Raw genomic sequence first — 20,036 nt, 5'->3', positions numbered from 1 at the left:
AGTCATCTTTGGTTTAGGCGTTCTTAAGGTTTCATTTACGGCATACACTAGCAATAGTGTACGTTCAAAATGATGTTTTAAATAATTTGTGGGTTCTAGCAACGTCAAAGACGCACTCTTGTTCTGCCCTGAAGATGACAACTGCAATGTTGATCGAAACGTCGGTGTTATCTTCGCCTTCCACGGGACTGGAACCCACAACCCAAGCAATTTCAGAAAATTACCGCGAAATTTTGCGATATTCATTACCGTTTAGCTTGTTGCTACTTTTGTGATTTGGCCATTGTTTACCTGTAAGTCTCTGTGCCAATGAGAAACTCAAGAAATAATATCTTCCAGGAAACCCAGTTTAAAAACTTCCTAGAGTCAGCATCCAACGAATGGGCTACATTTGCCCGAGTATGAAGTCTATTGTGAAGTAAATCAAAGGTAGATAAATTTTTAAGTAAAAACTTGTTGTTGAAAGGAGCAAAGTACAAATCATTCACCAATAATAAAAGCTACTAGAGAAAGTATCTGGTGAAATATTCAAGCTTACAAGAATACACTGGGGAGTAAAAAAAATGCAAAGAAGCAAAAAAAAACCTCGTGGCAAAATGTGGTATCACTACATTATTTTTTGAAAGGAATTTTACTCTCTAAAGAGACATATTTTCTGCCCTGATCACGTGGTGTGATGAAATATATTTTCCCCAAATAGTTTCTGCGGTGGGAAGGTGCAGCCTCGCTGGAGTGTTGTGCCTGTGGTCCTGCGAGGATCTCGCGCACAGCCGCCGGGAAGGAAGGAGGTTAACTGCTCTCCCCCCTCCAGCCTGGACCACATCTCCAGCGACCCGTGAAGACGAGGCCCTGTCACGAGCACTGCGGAGATCTTTATAGCGGCGGGCACTCTCGGCAACTACTCCACGTCTTCCTTCTCTGGAGCCGTATACTGCCTAGTTCACCACCGACCCAGCTGCATGCTAACACATGAATAGCACATGGTCATTGAGTCTTGAGTCGAGCAGTAAAAAGGCGCCGATTGTAGGTGGGTTTTGGTGTATTTTAATGTATTTGGGAGGCATTGCTTAAAACATAAACAAGTAAAGGCCAATAAAGGTGATGCACATGGAAATAGAAGGGACATACGGAGGTGTGTCCAACGATCTGACAATCACCAAGGGCAGGATGAAGCACTCGATGATGGACAGAGTGGAACAACTCAAGAGGGCAGAACCCAGGTGTTCTGGAGCAAGCGAGGACCAGTGAGAGGAGGTGCCAGGGAGGTGTTCAGACGACACGGGGCAGTGACCAGGGAACTGACCGCACACCCAGGCCAGTATGAAGCACTCGATGATGGACAGAGCGGAACAACTCAAGAGGGCAGTACCCAGGTGTTCTGGAGCAAGCGAGGACCAGTGAGGGGAGGTGCCAGGGAGGTGTTCAGACGACACCGGGCAGTGACCAGGGAACTGACCGCACACCCAGGCCAGTATGAAGCACTCGATGATGGACAGAGTGGAACAACTCAAGAGGGCAGAACCCAGGTGTTCTGGAGCAAGCGAGGACCAGTGAGGGGAGGTGCCAGGGAGGTGTTCAGACGACACGGGGCAGTGACCAGGGAACTGACCGCACACCCAGGCCAGTATGAAGCACTCGATGATGGACAGAGCGGAACAACTCAAGAGGGCAGAACCCAGGTGTTCTGGAGCAAGCGAGGACCAGTGAGGGGAGGTGCCAGGGAGGTGTTCAGACGACACGGGGCAGTGACCAGGGAACTGACCGCACACCCAGGCCAGTATGAAGCACTCGATGATGGACAGAGCGGAACAACTCAAGAGGGCAGTACCCAGGTGTTCTGGAGCAAGCGAGGACCAGTGAGGGGAGGTGCCAGGGAGGTGTTCAGACGACACGGGGCAGTGACCAGGGAACTGACCGCACACCCAGGCCAGGATGAAGCACTCGTTGATGGACAGAGCGGAAAAACTCAAGAGGGCAGAACCCAGGTGTTCTGGAGCAAGCGAGGACCAGTGAGGGGAGGTGCCAGGGAGGTGTTCAGACGACACGGGGCAGTGACCAGGGAACTGACCGCACACCCAGGCCAGGATGAAGCACTCGTTGATGGACAGAGCGGAAAAACTCAAGAGGGGAGAACCCAGGTGTTCTGGATCAAGCGAGGACCAGTGAGAGGAGGTGCCAGGGAGGTGTTCAGACGACACGGGGCAGTGACCAGGGAACTGACCGCACACCCAGGCCAGTATGAAGCACTCGATGATGGACAGAGCGGAACAACTCAAGAGGGCAGTACCCAGGTGTTCTGGAGCAAGCGAGGACCAGTGAGGGGAGGTGCCAGGGAGGTGTTCAGACGACACGGGGCAGTGACCAGGGAACTGACCGCACACCCAGGCCAGTATGAAGCACTCGATGATGGACAGAGTGGAACAACTCAAGAGGGCAGAACCCAGGTGTTCTGGAGCAAGCGAGGACCAGTGAGGGGAGGTGCCAGGGAGGTGTTCAGACGACACGGGGCAGTGACCAGGGAACTGACCGCACACCCAGGCCAGTATGAAGCACTCGATGATGGACAGAGCGGAACAACTCAAGAGGGCAGAACCCAGGTGTTCTGGAGCAAGCGAGGACCAGTGAGGGGAGGTGCCAGGGAGGTGTTCAGACGACACGGGGCAGTGACCAGGGAACTGACCGCACACCCAGGCCAGTATGAAGCACTCGATGATGGACAGAGCGGAACAACTCAAGAGGGCAGTACCCAGGTGTTCTGGAGCAAGCGAGGACCAGTGAGGGGAGGTGCCAGGGAGGTGTTCAGACGACACGGGGCAGTGACCAGGGAACTGACCGCACACCCAGGCCAGGATGAAGCACTCGTTGATGGACAGAGCGGAAAAACTCAAGAGGGCAGAACCCAGGTGTTCTGGAGCAAGCGAGGACCAGTGAGGGGAGGTGCCAGGGAGGTGTTCAGACGACACGGGGCAGTGACCAGGGAACTGACCGCACACCCAGGCCAGGATGAAGCACTCGTTGATGGACAGAGCGGAAAAACTCAAGAGGGCAGAACCCAGGTGTTCTGGATCAAGCGAGGACCAGTGAGAGGAGGTGCCAGGGAGGTGTTCAGACGACACGGGGCAGTGACCAGGGAACTGACCGCACACCCAGGCCAGGATGAAGCACTCGATGATGGACAGAGTGGAACAACTCAAGAGGACAGTACCCAGGTGTTCTGGAGCAAGTGAGGACCAGTGAGAGGAGGTGCTAGGGAGGTGTTCAGACGACACGGGGCAGTGACCAGGGAACTGACCGCACACCCAGGCCAGTATGAAGCACTCGATGATGGACAGAGCGGAACAACTCAAGAGGGCAGAACCCAGGTGTTCTGGAGCAAGCGAGGACCAGTGAGGGGAGGTGCCAGGGAGGTATTCAGACGACACGGGGCAGTGACCAGGGAACTGACCGCACACCCAGGCCAGGATGAAGCACTCGTTGATGGACAGAGCGGAAAAACTCAAGAGGGCAGAACCCAGGTGTTCTGGAGCAAGCGAGGACCAGTGAGAGGAGGTGCTAGGGAGGTATTCAGACGACACGGGGCAGTGACCAGGGAACTGACTGCACACCCAGGCCAGGATGAAGCACTCGTTGATGGACAGAGCGGAAAAACTCAAGAGGGCAGAACCCAGGTGTTCTGGAGCAAGCGAGGACCAGTGAGAGGAGGTGCTAGGGAGGTATTCAGACGACACGGGGCAGTGACCAGGGAACTGACCGCACACCCAGGCCAGGATGAAGCACTCGTTGATGGACAGAGCGGAAAAACTCAAGAGGGCAGAACCCAGGTGTTCTGGAGCAAGCGAGGACCAGTGAGGGGAGGTGCCAGGGAGGTGTTCAGACGACACGGGGCAGTGACCAGGGAACTGACCGCACACCCAGGCCAGGATGAAGCACTCGATGATGGACAGAGCGGAAAAACTCAAGAGGGCAGAACCCAGGTGTTCTGGAGCAAGCGAGGACCAGTGAGAGGAGGTGCCAGGGAGGTATTCAGACGACACGGGGCAGTGACCAGGGAACTGACCGCACACCCAGGCCAGGATGAAGCACTCGTTGATGGACAGAGCGGAAAAACTCAAGAGGGCAGAACCCAGGTGTTCTGGAGCAAGCGAGGACCAGTGAGGGGAGGTGCCAGGGAGGTGTTCAGACGACACGGGGCAGTGACCAGGGAACTGACCGCACACCCAGGCCAGGATGAAGCACTCGTTGATGGACAGAGCGGAAAAACTCAAGAGGGCAGAACCCAGGTGTTCTGGAGCAAGCGAGGACCAGTGAGGGGAGGTGCCAGGGAGGTGTTCAGACGACACGGGGCAGTGACCAGGGAACTGACCGCACACCCAGGCCAGGATGAAGCACTCGTTGATGGACAGAGCGGAAAAACTCAAGAGGGCAGAACCCAGGTGTTCTGGAGCAAGCGAGGACCAGTGAGAGGAGGTGCTAGGGAGGTGTTCAGACGACACGGGGCAGTGACCAGGGAACTGACCGCACACCCAGGCCAGGATGAAGCACTCGTTGATGGACAGAGCGGAAAAACTCAAGAGGGCAGAACCCAGGTGTTCTGGATCAAGCGAGGACCAGTGAGGGGAGGTGCCAGGGAGGTGTTCAGACGACACGGGGCAGTGACCAGGGAACTGACCGCACACCCAGGCCAGGATGAAGCACTCGATGATGGACAGAGCGGAAAAACTCAAGAGGGCAGAACCCAGGTGTTCTGGAGCAAGCGAGGACCAGTGAGGGGAGGTGCCAGGGAGGTGTTCAGACGACACGGGGCAGTGACCAGGGAACTGACCGCACACCCAGGCCAGGATGAAGCACTCGATGATGGACAGAGTGGAACAACTCAAGAGGGCAGAACCCAGGTGTTCTGGAGCAAGCGAGGACCAGTGAGGGGAGGTGCCAGGGAGGTGTTCAGACGACACGGGGCAGTGACCAGGGAACTGACCGCACACCCAGGCCAGGACGAAGCACTCGATGATGGACAGAGTGGAACAACTCAAGAGGGCAGAACCCAGGTGTTCTGGAGCAAGCGAGGACCAGTGAGAGGAGGTGCCAGGGAGGTGTTCAGACGACACGGGGCAGTGACCAGGGAACTGACCGCACACCCAGGCCAGTATGAAGCACTCGATGATGGACAGAGTGGAACAACTCAAGAGGGCAGAACCCAGGTGTTCTGGAGCAAGCGAGGACCAGTGAGAGGAGGTGCCAGGGAGGTGTTCAGACGACATGGGGCAGTGACCAGGGAACTGACCGCACACCCAGGCCAGGATGAAGCACTCGATGATGGACGGACCGGCGCCCCGCTTGGTGGTGACGTCTAGCGGCTCGGGTGCCGGCGCCCTCTTGGCGTCTGCCGGGCCGAACCAGTCGAAGATCACGCTCTCGATGCGCTGCGACGCCAGGATCAGCAGGACTGGAACACGACAAGAACCACCTGCTCACAAGACCTCTTATATAGGCGGTCGAGCACACATCAGACAAACACTCATGTCTGTGCTGAGTATACATCTATCTCAACTTAGCTTCTGGACTTACGTGAAACATTAACTAACTTATTAATCAATCATGAATGAGATATAACCAGGTTGTTTGGATGATTTTGAATAATATATTAATAAGCTCCTGTGTTGGGCATACTCGAAATAAAAACTGACATTGTTGATGACATATTTGAATTTTTGACTCCGGGCATACATGAAACCAGATTACTTTGTTTTTGAGGTTGAACATGGCCGATATATACTGACTTATGGGCTGATAATACCCTAATATTACTTTTACTCTGACTCTTGAGTACACGTGAAACATTCTTGTAAACAAAATTTTTTTGATTGCACATGGATTAGTCATATTTTGGGTTTTGAAATGGTCTTGCGTGAGACATACACTAGCTTTTTGATTGAAAATGAAACAGAAATTCCCTTGCTTGTGATTTGTACATTCGTTAAACAAATTTGTAATCACAAATAAGACACGCCTTGGCTCTATTTTGAGGAAATTTTAATCGTTCCTCAGATTCTGAACTGAAAATTCATTTCAAACGTTTCCACATGCTCTGCATCAGAGTTAAGGGTAGGCCGCATTTCCGCAACAGAGTGTAGAAACCTCAGTAACCAATGGCAATGACACATGACTCGACCTAGAGGCCAATAGCCAAGACTGTGTAACGACTGTTGCCAATACTGCCACCGGCCCAAGCAAGAAGCGCACAACTCTCACCTGGTACCCTAGATTCTATCTACGGTGACGTGACTCATTTTCGGGCATTTATTGTGACTTTCCGATGAGCTAGTGACACTCTTACCACTTTCTCTCTAGGAAAACATACAATTGTACCATTGAATCTCACTACGCGAAGGAAATAAGTTAAGAAGTCGCACATGTTTCCTTGTGATACGGTTCAACCCCTACACATTAACTAATATAAATAAAAATATCTAAATGTTCAGTTATGAACAAAACAATATTACTAAGAACAATTTTCGGAAAAATCTTTTTTTGTGTAACAGTGTAATTTTGATTATTTTTCAAACTCCACTCAAAAACGAGCTGTTGGAAAAGTCTGGTTCTCAAGTTGCCTTGTTCCACGCGGCTAATTTGTGCGTGGCAATTAAACAGCAGAGGCAGTTTATGAACAGTTTAACTATTCTCAATTTTCTACCGGACTGTAGAAGCTATTTTTCCGTGTAAAATATACAGAGACAACACCTTTATCAACCGTTTGGCAGTGGTCCCGACGTCATCTTCTGTACGCTCGATCTGGTATGATATGCATGATATTTTCGGCTGAACACACAACATATAAAAAATTCCTACTAGGAATCACCACGTTTTTCTCCCCTCCTGTTCTCGAAGTGTAAACCCGGGCAAATACTTCAAGCGAGCATAAAGCAATTCATATTCTAACCGGACGAATTGCTGAAAGTGTTGATGCGTGAATTTTGCTTCTGGAATGAATTCGCGCTGAAGCTTCCCCCTTCTGGCCGGGGAGCGATTACCCCTCCCCCCATCCTAATCACGAGGAGCTTCAACTCCTCCATGAATAATTCCGAATGATAACGAAGGAGTAGCTTCGCACTGCGTCAACTCGTGAGAGGGGGCAAGGGGGGGGGGAGGGGGGCTGCTAGTCGAGTGAAGCACCGTGCTCCGCGAAGCACCGTGCTCCATGGTGCAAGGCGAGGTCAAGTAAGGGACTGGCTGATGTCAGTGTTACATGCCTCGACAACACGGAGAATCACAAAATAAAAATCAGTGGAAAAAAAGATGACAATAAAAGCTGATAATATATATATATTTTTCGTTTTTATTTTTACTGTCCATTATTGCGGTTTTTTTTTTAAAATGACAATCGTCATAACCCAGATATGGCGTACTTTAAACATATTATGTCCACTCAAACTTTCAAAATGCAGGAATCATTAAAAAAATATTTCATTTAATTACGTACCGCGGCTTGACTGTAATTAAATTATAAGGAACCAATTTGCTTCCCAAGTGTTTTTTTTTTACTAAAAATGTGGTATTGAGTTCTATAGTAATACTAGTATTAATAATTTGATTTTATATATTCAACCAATTATATTAAGTTTTATAATACTCACAAAAAGCAAATTTCTGCGTGTTGAAATATATTTATGTGCGTGAGAAAAATAAATATTAAAAATGAAAATATATAACCTCACGACATAATGTCACACTGTTATCTTCATTTATTGATAAAATATTAATTATTCTGGATTTTAAATTTTTCCCCCCCAAGAATATTCTCCAGGGGGTATAGAATGACTTTTGGATCCATTTGAAATAGTATCCAAAACACACAAAAAAAAAGTATTCAATTCCGTCTCGTCTGCAGATGACTTTGCGGAAACCGCCGCAATCCACAGACACGGAATCTGGGAGTCCGCGGCTCGCGCGGACTGCAAGTGAAGCTGTAAAACGGAACGGAAGCACGGCACACTCGCGCGGGCTATTGCGCCTCGTGCACGGCTCCCAAGCCGCTCAAACCTGGCCCGGCCCTAAGACCGGTTTACGACCCGGGTCTCGGCTCAGCTGCCTCGCGAGACACAGCGACGCTTTACGGCTCGGCCCACCGCGCGCATTGGAGGCACAAAGCCGTCTCATTTCTTACAGCTCCTGCCGTCTTATCCCATACCCCCCTACCCTCTCTAGACTTCACCCAACTACCGTTACATTCTTCTCTAATCAGCTTGAGTTTCCTTTCTTCCACTCCCTACCACGAATCTCAGGTCTCAGTAATGCAAGTTCGGCTGTTCAAGTAGACTGTGTTACCCCTCTCTCAATACTCAGTAGTTTAAAGTTCTTTATTTGTTAACTACGTTAAAGGAACTTTTTGTAACACATTCCGTTTAGCGTGACTTTAAATGTATTTTTTATATCAATCAACAAATTTATAAAATTATTGTAGCATTAGAAACACACTTGCGACTGCCACAAATACAGCGGCCAATGATCAGATTGCATCAGCACTAATTTTAACATGAGACTTTTGCCAGTTAATATAATTGGAAAGCATTTATATATATCCATTTAACATTGTTGAACAAACATTATAGAAAAATATTTTAAATTATATTTGTTATATAAGAATTCCACGAATGGAGAGAAAAGCTATGTAAGTATTGATATAAGACGGCTAAATAAGATGCGTTTATAGCGGAAAGTGAAGTTAAATGCGTGTACTCACATAAAGGCCTATTCAGAGAGTAAGGTGAAGAAAATTAGCGTGTGACCAAAGAGGAAGGTGAAGCAAGAAGCGTGTAACCACAGAGAAAGGTGAAGCGAGAAGCGTGTGACCACAGAGGAAGGTGAAGCAAGAAGCCTGTGACCAAAGAGGAAGGTGAAGCAAGAAGCGTATGACCAAAGAGGAAGGTGAAGCAAGAAGCATGTGACCAACGAGGAAGAGGAAATGAGGCAGGCTACTCACAGAGGGAGAGAGGCAGGCTGGAAGAGAGGGCAGTGCACTCACAGAGGAAGAGAGGCAGGCTGGAAGAGAGGGCAGTGCACTCACAGAGGAAGAGAGGCAGGCTGGAAGAGAGGGCAGTGCACTCACAGAGGAAGAGAGGCAGGCTACTCACAGAGGAAGAGATGCAGGCTGCTCACAGAAGGAGAGAGGCAGGCTGCTCACAGAGGAAGAGAGGAAGAGAGGGAAGTGTACTCACAGAGGAAGAGAGGCAAGCTACTCACAGAGGGAGAGAGGCAGGCTGGAAGAGAGGGCAGTGCACTCACAGAGGAAGAGAGGAAGAGAGGAAGAGAGGAAGCGAGGGAGGTGCACTCACAGAGGAAGAGAAGCAGGCTGCTCACAGAGGAAGAGAGGAAGAGAGGAAGAGAGGCAGGCTGGAAGAGAGGGCAGTGCACTCACAGAGGAAGAGAGGCAGGCTACTCACAGAGGAAGAGATGCAGGCTGCTCACAGAAGGAGAGAGGCAGGCTGCTCACAGAGGAAGAGAGGAAGAGAGGAAGAGAGGAAGCGAGGGAGGTGCACTCACAGAGGAAGAGAAGCAGGCTGCTCACAGAGGAAGAGAGGAAGAGAGGAAGAGAGGCAGGCTGGAAGAGAGGGCAGTGCACTCACAGAGGAAGAGAGGCAGGCTACTCACAGAGGAAGAGATGCAGGCTGCTCACAGAAGGAGAGAGGCAGGCTGCTCACAGAGGAAGAGAGGAAGAGAGGGAAGTGTACTCACAGAGGAAGAGAGGCAGGCTACTCACAGAGGAAGAGAGGCAGGCTACTCACAGAGGGAGAGAGGCAGGCTGCTCACAGAGGAAGAGAGGCAGGCTGGAAGAGAGGGCAGTGCACTCACAGAGGAAGAGAGGCAGGCTGGAAGAGAGGGCAGTGCACTCACAGAGGAAGAGAGGCAGGCTACTCACAGAGGAAGAGATGCAGGCTGCTCACAGAAGGAGAGAGGCAGGCTGCTCACAGAGGAAGAGAGGAAGAGAGGGAAGTGTACTCACAGAGGAAGAGAGGCAGGCTACTCACAGAGGAAGAGAGGCAGGCTACTCACAGAGGGAGAGAGGCAGGCTGCTCACAGAGGAAGAGAGGCAGGCTGGAAGAGAGGGCAGTGCACTCACAGAGGAAGAGAGGCAGGCTGGAAGAGAGGGCAGTGCACTCACAGTGGAAGAGAGGCAGGCTGGAAGAGAGGGCAGTGCACTCACAGAGGAAGAGAGGCAGGCTGGAAGAGAGGGCAGTGCACTCACAGAGGAAGAGAGGCAGGCTGGAAGAGAGGGCAGTGCACTCACAGAGGAAGAGAGGCAGGCTGGAAGAGAGGGCAGTGCACTCACAGAGGAAGAGAGGCAGGCTGGAAGAGAGGGCAGTGCACTCACAGAGGAAGAGAGGCAGGCTGGAAGAGAGGGCAGTGCACTCACAGAGGAAGAGAGGCAGGCTGGAAGAGAGGGCAGTGCACTCACAGAGGAAGAGAGGCAGGCTGGAAGAGAGGGCAGTGCACTCACAGAGGAAGAGAGGCAGGCTGGAAGAGAGGGCAGTGCACTCACAGAGGAAGAGAGGCAGGCTGGAAGAGAGGCAGGCTACTCACAGAGGAAGAGAGGCAGGCTGGAAGAGAGGGCAGTACACTCACAGAGGAAGAGAGGAAGAGAGGAAGAGAGGCAGGATACTCACAGAGGAAGAGAGGCAGGCTGGAAGAGAGGGGAGTGCACTCACAGAGGAAGAGAGGCAGGCTGGAAGAGAGGGCAGTGCACTCACAGAGGAAGAGAGGCAGGCTGGAAGAGAGGGCAGTGCACTCACAGAGGAAGAGAGGCAGGCTGGAAGAGAGGGCAGTGCACTCACAGAGGAAGAGAGGCAGGCTGGAAGAGAGGGCAGTGCACTCACAGAGGAAGAGAGGCAGGCTGGAAGAGAGGGCAGTGCACTCACAGAGGAAGAGAGGAAGAGAGGAAAAGAGGCAGGCTACTCACAGAGGAAGAGAGGCAGGCTACTCACAGAGGGAGAGAGGCAGGCTGGAAGAGAGGGCAGTGCACTCACAGAAGAAGAGAGGCAGGCTGGAAGAGAGGGCAGTGCACTCACAGAGGAAGAGAGGCAGGCTGGAAGAGAGGGCAGTGCACTCACAGAGGAAGAGAGGAAGAGAGGAAGAGAGGCAGGCTACTCACAGAGGAAGAGAGGCAGGCTGGAAGAGAGGGCAGTGCACTCACAGAGGAAGAGAGGAAGAGAGGAAGAGAGGCAGGCTACTCACAGAGGAAGAGAGGCTGGCTGGAAGAGAGGGGAGTGCACTCACAGAGGAAGAGAGGCAGGCTGGAAGAGAGGGCAGTGCACTCACAGAGGAAGAGAGGAAGAGAGGAAGAGAGGGCAGTGCACTCACAGAGGAAGAGAGGCAGGCTGGAAGAGAGGGCAGTGCACTCACAGAGGAAGAGAGGAAGAGAGGAAGAGAGGCAGGCTACTCACAGAGGAAGAGAGGCAGGCTACTCACAGAGGGAGAGAGGCAGGCTACTCACAGAGGAAGAGAGGCAGGCTGGAAGAGAGGGCAGTGCACTCACAGAGGAAGAGAGGCAGGCTGGAAGAGAGGGCAGTGCACTCACAGAGGAAGAGAGGCAGGCTGGAAGAGAGGGGAGTGCACTCACAGAGGAAGAGAGGCAGGCTGGAAGAGAGGGCAGTGCACTCACAGAGGAAGAGAGGAAGAGAGGAAGAGAGGGCAGTGCACTCACAGAGGAAGAGAGGCAGGCTGGAAGAGAGGGCAGTGCACTCACAGAGGAAGAGAGGCAGGCTGGAAGAGAGGGCAGTGCACTCACAGAGGAAGAGAGGAAGAGAGGAAGAGAGGCAGGCTACTCACAGAGGAAGAGAGGCAGGCTTCTCACAGAGGGAGAGAGGCAGGCTACTCACAGAGGAAGAGAGGCAGGCTGGAAGAGAGGGCAGTGCACTCACAGAGGAAGAGAGGCAGGCTGGAAGAGAGGGCAGTGCACTCACAGAGGAAGAGAGGCAGGCTGGAAGAGAGGGCAGTGCACTCACAGAGGAAGAGAGGCAGGCTGGAAGAGAGGCAGGCTACTCACAGAGGAAGAGAGGCAGGCTGGAAGAGAGGGCAGTGCACTCACAGAGGAAGAGAGGCAGGCTGGAAGAGAGGGGAGTGCACTCACAGAGGAAGAGAGGCAGGCTGGAAGAGAGGGCAGTGCACTCACAGAGGAAGAGAGGCAGGCTGGAAGAGAGGGGAGTGCACTCACAGAGGAAGAGAGGCAGGCTGGAAGAGAGGGCAGTGCACTCACAGAGGAAGAGAGGCAGGCTGGAAGAGAGGGCAGTGCACTCACAGAGGAAGAGAGGCAGGCTGGAAGAGAGGGCAGTGCACTCACAGAGGAAGAGAGGAAGAGAGGAAGAGAGGCAGGCTACTCACAGAGGAAGAGAGGCAGGCTACTCACAGAGGGAGAGAGGCAGGCTACTCACAGAGGAAGAGAGGCAGGCTGGAAGAGAGGGCAGTGCACTCACAGAGGAAGAGAGGCAGGCTGGAAGAGAGGGCAGTGCACTCACAGAGGAAGAGAGGCAGGCTGGAAGAGAGGGCAGTGCACTCACAGAGTAAGAGAGGAAGAGAGGAAGAGAGGCAGGCTACTCACAGAGGAAGAGAGGCAGGCTGCTCTCAGAGGAAGATAGGCAGGCTGCTCACAGAGGAAGAGAGGCAGGCTGGAAGAGAGGGCAGTGCACTCACAGAGGAAGGTGAAGTAGGACGCCGAGTGGCAGATGAACTTGATGAAGGGCTTGCGCATGGGCTGGCCGACGCGCGAGTGAGGCGCCAGGATGTACATGGCGGAGAAGAGCGGGAACAGGATGCCGATGCGCACTATCTCCAGCGCCTGCAGCACCATGTTCTTGCGCCGGAAGCCGGGCAGGCCCTCGTACCAGATGGAGGCCAGCAGCTGCTGCACGTTGGGGTGCGCCACGAACTGCGAACAAGCGGTCACAGTCACGGCACTGACGCCTGCAGTCACGGCCGCAACTCTTGGCAACACCGTCCTTGGCTGTCACTGCCACAACCACGGCAAACACCGTATGTGGCTGTCACTGCCACAACCACGGCAAACACGGACACAACACTAGCCTCCATTAGTTTGACTAGGTTTCGTTACAACCTTTCTGTTTGTGTGTTCGTCTCCACCATTTGCTCGAAAGCTATTTTTATAGAGTCAGCTTTTATGTTAAAATACTTTGTCTGTGTTGTTTTCTCCTGTCGTCTGGGTTCCATTTATTGCCTTATACAAGTCAGGTTTACACATCATGACACTGGTAACACTTCGCTTGAGAAACAACCCCGCGTTGCTTCTGGAAACGTTTCCAGGAGATGGAATAGTTTATCCCTGAACGTTTTTGATACATGAAAGTGGTGTTTGTTTTCTCCCCTCATACATAATGTAAATTAGTTATTTCACTCAATATAATCTAGAAATCAGTGATACATATATTTTTGAAATATATTCAGTATTACATTGCAGATTGGAATTATAAATATGACTGTATTTAATCGAAGTATTAGCGAAACAAATGGTTTATCACTAAAAAAACTAACAAATATATTATTTGTATCTTATAATATTATGCTAATTATTGGTTATTTTCGTATTTGTACTAATATGTTGATTCAGTTTTTATTTGAATGTATTCGTAACAATTTTTGGTATGTCTTGGCTAAATATAATATTTATCAGGTTTACTTTGCATGTACCGAAATAGTAAAGATGTATGTGGTTGAGTGTAAGACAATGCGGTACGCCTTAGCACCGCCACTTAAAATAAAGCAATAAATAATAAATAAATAAACAACGTTTGTTAAGTGAAATAATTTTTTTTTATATAATGTTGGATAGAGTCGTTGGTGCTGTAGTTGTGTAGAGAGTGTTCAATTTCCTAATTGATCTGAGAGTTTGTTCTGGCTCGGAAGTACAAGCAAAAGTGTCACGGCTTCCTCCCGAGGCAGCAAGGAAGAGGGGAGGGTAGGGGGAAGCTCCCAGGAGCCTGTCCTCGCTCCACGGTGTCCTGCGAGCTCCCCCGGGACTAATGTCGCCTGCGAGGGAGCGGGAACGACTTCCTGCCGAGCTTATCTGCTCCGCGGGTTGCCTGGCCGCGAGCCAGCAAGGGGCGACAGGTGCCCGCCCCCTCCCCTCTACGTAGAGTACAGTCCGGCTCGGAACAAATGTTCCGTTGAACCTCTCATCTCACACGTTACATTATAGTTTAGCGTGTTCCTGTGGCACGCTCGATAATCTGTGTGTCTTTAGCGTTTCGGGGACACGTTAAAAACGTCAATATTTGGCGCTTTCTTGAGATGTTAATCTTGATGTAAGCTTTTGGACATACGCCATTGCTAAGCACATGTATGTCTGTAGAAGAAAACTACAAAAAACACAAAAGACAAAAAACACAAATTAAGCAAAAAAAATTGCTCTTGTCAACAGGATATAAATACCACATAATATTCCATAACAGGAATATAGTCAACAAACAAAAAAAAAATGGACTAACAGAACGAAAAAAAAACCCACAAATGATGACCACACAAAAATATAAAATTCAGCACAACATTTCAAACAAGTCAAAAACATGACAAAACGAAAAGACGAAACAAACACAATAGTTAAAAAGAACATTAGAGAACGAAAAAAAAAAAAAAAACACAAATGATGACAGCACAACTTTTTGCTTAATTTGTGTGTTTTGTAGTTTTCTTCTACAGACATAAATGTGCTTAGCAATGACATATGTCCAAAAGCTTACATCAAGTCATGCACTCCCATTGCACAAATCTTTCAAAGATAATTATATGTTAGTATTATTATTTGGCATAAAGAGGTACTCATGAATACGTAGCCACCACGTGGGATCAAGTAGTTCTGTGTGTGTGGAACTTTTTATTTGAGGTGTGAGCACGGAGGAATGTCTTGTGTACTGTAGTCGTTGTACGGTCTCGGCAGCAGTCGGCCCACAGCGCATGCGCGAGTGTAAGGTAGGCGAGAGAGAGAGAGTGAGACAGAGTGAACTAATATTTTCCGCTCCGCCCACTCTCAGCTTCGAGCTCTGGCAGGTCTCTCGCTCTCGTCTTCGCGCCCGAACGAACCCACCTCACTCTATCAAGCCCGAACAAGTGATCTCCATTAATTAAACTGCTTTTCACTGAAACTTCACAGGTCACAAACTCCAGGTAACTTCGAAGTAACTTCAACGTGAATATACTGGATTGAATTTCATAACGGGCTTAACATCAGTATCGATTGAGATGTATAGCTTATCAGTGCAATCCAGTCATTGACTTCATCATATAAATTAGGCTGATCCGGTTAGAGTAGTTTCAACTGGTTTGCACGATTATTAAAATATGTTTTAATTTAAGGGTGTGTCGCAGCTAAAGAAGCATCACTCATAGGCATTCTCTAGCAAATTGAAAGTACAAATTTCATAAGTTGAGTTTCAAAATCCTGGCTGGTTTTAGTTTCACGTCGGAAGCGCGGCAGTGGCGTAACCGCAAGGAGGGGCGTGTACAGGGAGGCATGCCTGCAGACTGCTGGGGCGAAGCGCCTATACCCCGGCTAGTGTGACATACTCTACACCACACAGACAAAAAAAAATTCCTGTACTTTTACAAAAGATTCGTATGGAAACCAGTTGTCAAGAAATTTCGTAACACTACAAGGAATATATTCTACCTCTGCACAACACATGGCTATATAAGACACGTTTTATTTTGGAGAAAATATACAGTATTTATTTACTCATAATTTTACGTTTTAGTTGATTTTTCATTCAAGCATAATTATATTTAAACCACGGAAAAGATATAATCGGATGTTCAATTATGGAATCTTTTTTGTTTCAGCATGCTTATTATTGATAAAGTTATTTTCGTGTAAATGTACAAATATCTGTAATTATATATGAATATTTATGTTCCATTTACAAAAAAAAATGGGATGTGTTGTACGTGAATACGTGTACGTAACAGGTAATATTTTCTATACAAAATATAAAATACGCTATTTTTATTTTAACACCATATATATTCACTCTATTTTACACCAATGTTTTATATATGCAATCGATAGATTTTTACGAGAACTCACGATTGAAATTCACACGTCGTCGTAGCTTCTCCGAGTCAAAAGTTATACCAAATAAAAATCACTAAACGCAGCAAAATGACCTCAAAATGGCGGCGCTTCCCCCTCTACCACGCGCGATGCATCACAGTCCTCACTTAGCGTAACGAATTCTTTGATCCTTTAGCTATGCAGCGGTGTAATTAAATTCTGGGTGGAGATGATAGATATGTGGCTGCAGCACCAAACTTTATCATAAGATTTTTTTTATATTTCGTTTTTTTTAATTGCCTCCCACTATGGAATCAATTTTAAAGACGTATTCACGTCGAAATACTGCCTGTGCTATGTAAGAGACTCGGGTTTTGCAAGATAAGCTGCGAGGTAGCGGCTGTGCTGAGGAGTCTGAAGGAGTCGTGGGCACTGCCATGACGTCACGGGGGGAGGGGAGTGTCTGCAACTCCGCCGGCTGAAGCACCGCAGACTCCACGTGACGTGACGTGCCTCGACTCCCCCGGAGCGGCGCCAGGCCTTTGATCGCCCTCGTCCAATCAGCGCGCAGACAAAGCCACTCGCGCGCCAATCAGCGAGCTCGCCTCCTCGCCGGCTCGACAGGACTAGCCGCACCTCTTCTTCCCCCGCGAGACTCACGAGACGAACACGGGGACGCACCACAACGCCGAAATACACTAACGCCGAAAAATGTCATTGCAGGACTGCCACAAAGGTTAGGTTAGGTTAGACTACGTTAGGTTGTACTAGGTTAGGTTAGACTAGGTTAGGTTAGACTAGGTTAGGTTAGACTAGGTTAGGTTGGACTAGGTTAGGTTAGGCTAGGTTAGGTTAGACTAGACTAGGATAGGCTAGGTTAAGTTAGGTTAGACTAGGTTAGGTTAGGTTAAGTTAGGTTAGACTAGGTTAGGTTAGACTAGGTTAGGTTGTACTAGGTTAGGTTAGACTAGGTTAGGTTGGACTAGGTTAGGTTAGGCTAGGTTAGGTTAGACTAGACTAGGATAGGCTAGGTTAGGTTAGGTTATATTACGCTAGGTTATGTAAGGTTAGGTTTGATTGTGGTATTTCGGCATTAAGGTACATTTAAGAAACACACAAAAATTCATTCAGTTGTTATTTCGGCGTTGTGGTACACAGCAGTTTTCTAGCTGTCGGCGTTGTGGTCAATTTTGACATTCGGCGTTATGGTATTTCGGCGTTGTGGTAACGACCCGACGAACACTTGTCGACAAAGCAGATATTCTGCAAGTGTCATTCCGCATCTTGCACCTACGTACTCACGTTAGTGTTTTTTTTTAAGATACACTTCTCTAGGCGCGTTATGTAAAAATTATGAGAGTGAATTCTTACGATGCGCGCGCACCATGCAACGAAATTTTCACAGGAAGATGGCGGAACCACGTGTATGAACATTAACCCACACACAGTAAATTTAATAAGAATTATGGCACTTACCAAGCGTACTGCTGTGCCAAATGAAACTTAGTGATAGTGAAACTACCTTGAAATATATTTTGTGAAATAAAGTAGCCATAGAAAATAGTAATTTCGGTTTTTTAAAAAAAACATAAGGCTATTGGTATTTCAACAGTAATATATATTTTTTTCTCCTTATAATCTATTGTCAAGCATCCTAGCGCCATGGTTATAGTGCGCGGTTAATAAGTTCAAAAGAACGTTGTTCAAAACTCGTGCCTTCAAATTCGCATTCATTTAACTAACAATATCGTGCATATATGGTTCCAAAGATAATAATTACTCACACTGTATTAGGATACTGGGGTCATCACTATAACCGCGCTATGTGAAATGCAGACAGACAGACAAACTCCCTCAAGCTCTCTATTTTAATAATATTGATATATTGATCAAGACTGCTAACTTATACTTTAAACCAAAGCCTGTAGATAAATTTGATATTTTAAGAAAAAAAATTATGTTTAATTACACAACCTGTACCGGTTTTCAAAAACCCCATGACAAAAAAATGTCCCCGATGTTGGTGACTACACCGGTCTACAAGGCGTCTGCAGTGTGGGTGAGTTTTGCCCACTGTCTCAGCCAATCAGACAGCGAGTAAGCAACGTCCAGGCCAGCATCTATAGTTTACATTAGGTAAGCCTGTGAGAAATGCGGTTACCACTATTGTGCTTTAGCAAAGCAACTTGCAACCTCCAGAACGCAAGCCCCAAGTAAACAAAAGTAACAATTCTGCCAAAACAATTTCACTCACGTACGCATGAAGTCGAATCCCCGCCTCACGGGGGAAATCTGTTTACCCCGGGAACAAATCCGGAAGATTTCACCCCCCTCCGTGATTTATTTTCCGCCGGATACACTCCCCCCCCCTCCCGGACCCCCTGAAAGGTTCCGGAGGTGCTGGGAGGAATTCCCGCCCCGGTATAGCCGAGGCACGTCTGTGATTGATTGTCTTCGCGAATAGGGGAAGATTCGAAGTTCTCCTCTTCCCCCTTCCCCCCTCCCTATCCACTCTCCGCCGCTGGTGGATATACCCCAAGCCCTCGCCTCCTGCCCCCCTATCCGTCTGTCAGGTTGATTTAGCGCCCTGTCGGCCGCCGCTCGAACTAAGCCTCTCGTCCAAGGAGGTTGCGACTACCAGACCAAGTTCACTGACCCGGGGTGGAAACGGAGAAACTATCGTGTCCCGTCTTGGGACCGATCTTCTACAGGCCCTTACAACGTGTTCGTCCTTTATTATTGTCAGTCTAACTTCGTCAAGACACAAAACAACAATTTATTTGGTTGTAGCCGTGTCCGTCCTTGGCGAATAATTCGCCGAATTTTCGGTCGACACATTGCAGTCGCCATCATCAGGGAGCAGTTACCTACTCAGTATGTAACTGCTCCCTGATGATGGCGACAGCAATGTCGACCGAAAAGTCGGTGAATTATCCGCCAAGGACACGGCTACAACCCAGAAGCCAAGCTACTTCAAAAAATAGCCGTGATAGTCTGCGAACATTATTAATTTATTTAGTGCCTGAAATCGAAAGACAATGTCCTTGTAGTCAATTCAATCCATATATAGGCCTATATTTTTAACGAACACAGCTATAATAATATGGATTATAGGCTATTTATATATACACACACGAATATATCCGAACCATATTTGGTTATACTAGAAGTTTGGTTCCTTGTAACTCATGACTTCTTTATTTGTACATTGCGTGGTAATGTTAGTTTTCTGGGGTGGCCACAGTTTATCACTTTTACATAGACACTTCATTTATAGATGATGAAATAAATAATAGCAACAACATATGTCAATTTATTACACATATACATAAATATTCTTGCAAAGCATTCTTTATTAAAACAAGTATTAAAACGTTCACTGGATTATCTTCGTCTCATTCAGTACTTTCCTATGGTTATTTATTCTCTTTATTTTGCTTCAGTATTGACTTTTGCTTCTTCTTGTTCATAGGTTCGTCACTTGCGTATTTTAGTAGACTTCTATACTTATTTATTTTTGCTTCTGTCTCGAAGTTCTTCTGATTGTTAGTACGTGGTTCAAAACAAAACCTGCACCCAACTTACTGTACTAAGAATAAGAGGAGTGGCACTATGAAAGAAAAGATGTAAGTCCATAAAATAATGTCCCCGTTTGAAATTGTAATAGTGTCAACTGCAAGATTTCTGGAGTGTTGAAACTAAAACAACTTCGACTCCTGAGAGTAAAGCGTTTTGTGTTCTGCAATTTGCTAAGAGTGAATCGGTAAATTTAGTTCAACGTGCGTTTTGTTTAAAGTCAATAACCGGTTGCAGTTGCTACATGCTTTGAATGCAGACGACTGTTGGATTGGTCGTAATGGTCGAGACGACAAAGATCTTTTCCGCTGGCCTCCACGTTCACCTGACATAACGCCGTGAGATTATTTTTGGAGGATTATAAAAGATCGTGTCTACTTTCCGCCGCTACCTAATGATTTGCCAGAGTTGA

The 20,036-nt window shown here is 48.3% G+C and overlaps 1 protein-coding gene across 1 annotated transcript in view; it reads right to left on the bottom strand.

Annotated features, from left to right (window-relative positions):
• Positions 1–20,036, bottom strand: part of LOC134536241 (transient receptor potential-gamma protein) — a 100,860-nt gene that overhangs the window by 19,133 nt on the left and 61,691 nt on the right. Inside the window, exons 7-8 of the mRNA XM_063375937.1 lie at positions 12,682–12,916; positions 5,282–5,443 (exon numbers count right to left, since the gene is read on the bottom strand). Coding sequence (XP_063232007.1) covers positions 5,282–5,443; positions 12,682–12,916 — 397 coding nt within the window. The remainder of the gene's footprint in view (positions 1–5,281; positions 5,444–12,681; positions 12,917–20,036) is intronic.

The sequence above is a fragment of the Bacillus rossius genome, chromosome 10, assembly GCF_032445375.1.
Source record: "Bacillus rossius redtenbacheri isolate Brsri chromosome 10, Brsri_v3, whole genome shotgun sequence".
Taxonomy (NCBI): domain Eukaryota; kingdom Metazoa; phylum Arthropoda; class Insecta; order Phasmatodea; family Bacillidae; genus Bacillus; species Bacillus rossius.
Note: the sequence above shows the minus strand (reverse complement) of the source record. Positions and strands in the feature narration are given on the sequence as shown.